The 3,938-nt window shown below is 31.7% G+C and overlaps 1 protein-coding gene across 1 annotated transcript in view; it reads right to left on the bottom strand.

Moving 5' to 3' along the window:
- Positions 1 to 1,415, bottom strand: part of LOC100569154 (androgen-dependent TFPI-regulating protein) — a 15,938-nt gene extending 14,523 nt beyond the window's left edge. Inside the window, exon 1 of the mRNA XM_003244911.3 lies at positions 1,131 to 1,415. Within this exon, the coding sequence (XP_003244959.1) occupies positions 1,131 to 1,331 (201 nt within the window). The 5' untranslated portion in view covers positions 1,332 to 1,415. The remainder of the gene's footprint in view (positions 1 to 1,130) is intronic.
- Between the last annotated feature and the right edge of the window lie 2,523 nt (positions 1,416 to 3,938).

Genomic DNA, 3,938 nt, shown 5'->3' with positions numbered 1-3,938 from the left:
AAAATACATCAATTATACTTTTTAAAAATTCTAATGAGTAATGTACTAAGTGCTTTACTAAATACCATAATTTAATATGTATAAATAGTATAATTCACACGATAGATCAAATGTCAAAACAACACCCAAATCTTTAATAATAAGTAAAATATATTAAACGGTGTTATCCATTTTAACGTATCTATGACACTCATTATTTTTAAAAAAGTAATATTTTGGAAAATATTTCTTTTACCTATACTATAATTTTAATTTATTAAAAACATTCTTTTAAATGACAACATACATTTTAAATTGTATACTCCGCAGCAGAATATTATTCTAAGTATTTAGATCTACAAAAATCAAACCAACAAGTAGTTTATTATAATTTATAGTTGTAAGGATTTAAAGTATAATAAGTAGTAATATGAGTGGTGATGCGGAGTAGTGGACCAACAGTGGCATACCCTATTATACTATACCATTTCACTCATCTAAACTTAAGTAAGTGGGTACTTATAACTCATAATCTATATTCTATACTCGTCCAAAATTTGATTTTTATGTATCGAAGTATTCCGAACAATATTTTGCTTTAGAACAAGCCAACCATGCACAATTTGTAATATTTATGTTTTATAGGATTCAAAAATACATGTTGCCCCATCAAAAAAAATTAAAAAAATATGATGATAAAAAATAGTAAAAATTTAAAAATATAATTTTTCAAACTTAAATATTTATGCATAAAAGAAATATTTTCAAAAACCTCGTCAATTGTTCATCGAAAGGTTATTGAAGGTAGTTAAGTGTATTGGAGGGTCATACATCAAACGGAACACTCTGTATAACACGTAATAATATTGTAAGTACCTATATAGGTACGACTATATTATCGTGTGTGGTTTGCCCGCGAAAACTGGATACACTCTATAACTCAACTTAACCACATTACTCTGTAGGTACCCTACACATATTTTATAATTCGGTCTACGGTAGACTGATGAACCAAAAGTCTAGTTCCATGTCCCGCAAACAGAATTCAAAAATATTTAGGTATAAGGTATACCGAGTAGCATGAGCAATTTAATTATACAGTTTAGGTACCATGTTTTCGTGGACACACGGTATAAGGTATCGGTACTCACTAGCGTCCACATCGTAAGCATGAACGACATGAACTTTCCCACTTCGCTGATGGTCGGGAACTCGATCGAGTCCCAGTCCACGGAGCCGGCCATCCACATGACGTGGAAGTACAGCCACGCCAGCGTTCCGTGGACCACGAGCCGGACGATGGCCGCGGGCGGTTGCCGGGCGCCGCTGTTGACCAACACCATCGTGCACATGTCGAACCGAAATGATCGGCTCGCCGCCGCGGTACACGCACATACGCGCGCATCGTGATGGGCGGCGGACGTGGAGGTCGTAATAATAATATTGTTGTATACCGCGGTCTTTGGATCCGAGGCGAGCGACCAATCACGTGATGGGCATAATATTATTGTGACACAATATTATGTATTTAGTACCTACCTACCTACCTACCTACCTGCTATTTGTATGAGTCGCAATGCTAGATATATTATTTGTTTATTTATTTGTATAATTAAGAATTTATTCACATCAAATAAATTATTGGCGTTTTATGTTTAATCTGTGTTTGTGTTTTTTAATTGTTATTTGAGCTTTTCTATTGCAGCGCGTGATGGATTCATCGTGTACATACGTAGCGATTTTCTTAATGAAAAAACAAACTACATTAAGATATAATATATCGTATACAGGATGTTTCGGCGTTTTCCTTACAATCTTGTCTGAATATTGTGACGTGAACGTCGTGAACACTCGTAAATTGTAATCGAACTAAAAGATTAATAATTTTAATTATTTAAGGTTTAGATTGTAAGACCGTATAGAAAAGAGTAGGTAATCTAAAATTAGATAAGATGTCCACACCTATCCAATCAGTCTATAAATATAATATTGTTGAAATTAATTTAAAATTTAAAAACTGTTCTCCTGAATAGCATAATATATAGGACGGCGGGAATATATATAAAATAACTCTAAAGAGAGTAAAAGTATGTATTCATAAATTGTATTCTTTGAAAACACAAACTACATTATATTATGCCTTTAAAGAGTTCAAAAGTTCAAAATCTCATTTCTTGAAATTAATTTCCATAAGGTGATATGGTGTTTTCCATCATCTCTCAGCATAGGTGAGTACCTATATAGCGTATGAGATTTTTTGGGGAGGATTAGCCCTTAAAGCCCTTCATATTTTCGCCTGTCTCTCAGGGAATCGCAGCAACTTTTCTTTGAATATGAATTCTCAATTGTTATAGGATGATTGGAGTACACTCTGCTGTTTTTTTAGATCATAATGGTAATTCAATATGGGGAGGGGGGATTTTCAATAAATCGTAACAAACCATCCTGTAATGAGTTATATATTTATCATCTGCAAGTGTCACGATTGATAAATATAGGTAATATACTAATATTAATTATATTATGTAGCTAATCTTGTCAACATCAAGGTACCTATAATAACTGCGGGTTAAAACTCTGTATATGGTCAATATTATATTACTGCAGGTACCTACATCGAAGTTCTCGATATCTCGAATTCATCATTCGAACGCCATAACTGCACTTGATATTGGTTTTTGATATCTCAGCAGTTTTAATTACTCGAGTTTTTTCCCCCTCAAACTTTGTCTAGTCTCCGAGAGCCGATTACTATACCTACTCGCGTATTTTGTATTTTGTAGTTTTATAATATTTATATTTAGTACTTACTTATCTATATACTATACATAATCATGTCTATATATTTATTATAGACGACGTCTTAAAAACTATATTATTTGCCTTTACGCATATGCCATAGGCCTATATTAGATAAATAATAATATTAATATTTTTTTGTGTATAGCTGTAATCTGTAAGTAAAAAGCGTAAAAATTACAAGCCACGGGCTTCAAGGCAATTTAAAAATTTCGATAAAGCTAACCCGCGGTAATATATTATTATAAATGCGCTGTCGAAATTAACGAACAATCTGACCGATTTCTGTGTGTGTATAATTCTATACTGTACCTACCTATACACAAATTTATATTATAAACCTGTGTAACTATATTATATTATATTGAACTCTATGAATTTGGGATCAAAAAATAATCTACAGGTACCTCAATAATAAATTTAAATAACAAACTGCCAGCGATGTCTGTAAGAGTTTATCTCGGTTCAAAATAATAATTAAGAAGCACTTAATCTGCATAGGTCATGTACATAATATAGGTCTATAGACCTCTAATGTAGGCGTTTTAGACTATATTATTATTATTAATATAAATATGTAGAGATACTGTTTACAGACTATTTGCTTACCCATTTTAATTTGCAAATAATCTAAATTATGTTATCATCAGATTGACTTTAGACAAATATACCTTGCATTATACATGATATTGTATATGATAATAAACTGATATTGGTTGTATAAAATCTATATTCATATAATATTTTAACTATATTTCACCGTTTATGTATATTGTATTCAGGGCCGTATTTACAATTTTTGCGCCCTGGGTCAACAATATTTGTACGCCCCCCCCCAAAAAAAAAAAAAAAATAATTAATCCGTTTTTTAATCGTTTGGTCATTTTCGATTTTCTGTGTAAAACCACATTGGGTAGCCTTCAGAATTAAACAATCTTGTTGAAAAACCATACCTGTAACATAAGTATATTATACTATATATTCAATATATATTATACACGAGTTCCTCCGTTTAGCATTAAAGTAGTGTTACGCGCATGCGTATAAACGTAAAATCGCAAACTTTGGATAGCTATAACTTCCAAAATAATGGTTTCCGTAAAAAATTTAAACAGTTTCGAAATCAGCGTTGAAAAACATGTCTTTCAAATTTTAAATTC

Source organism: Acyrthosiphon pisum, chromosome A2, assembly GCF_005508785.2.
Source record: "Acyrthosiphon pisum isolate AL4f chromosome A2, pea_aphid_22Mar2018_4r6ur, whole genome shotgun sequence".
NCBI classification, from domain to species: domain Eukaryota; kingdom Metazoa; phylum Arthropoda; class Insecta; order Hemiptera; family Aphididae; genus Acyrthosiphon; species Acyrthosiphon pisum.
This window is presented reverse-complemented; position numbering and strand designations above follow the sequence as displayed.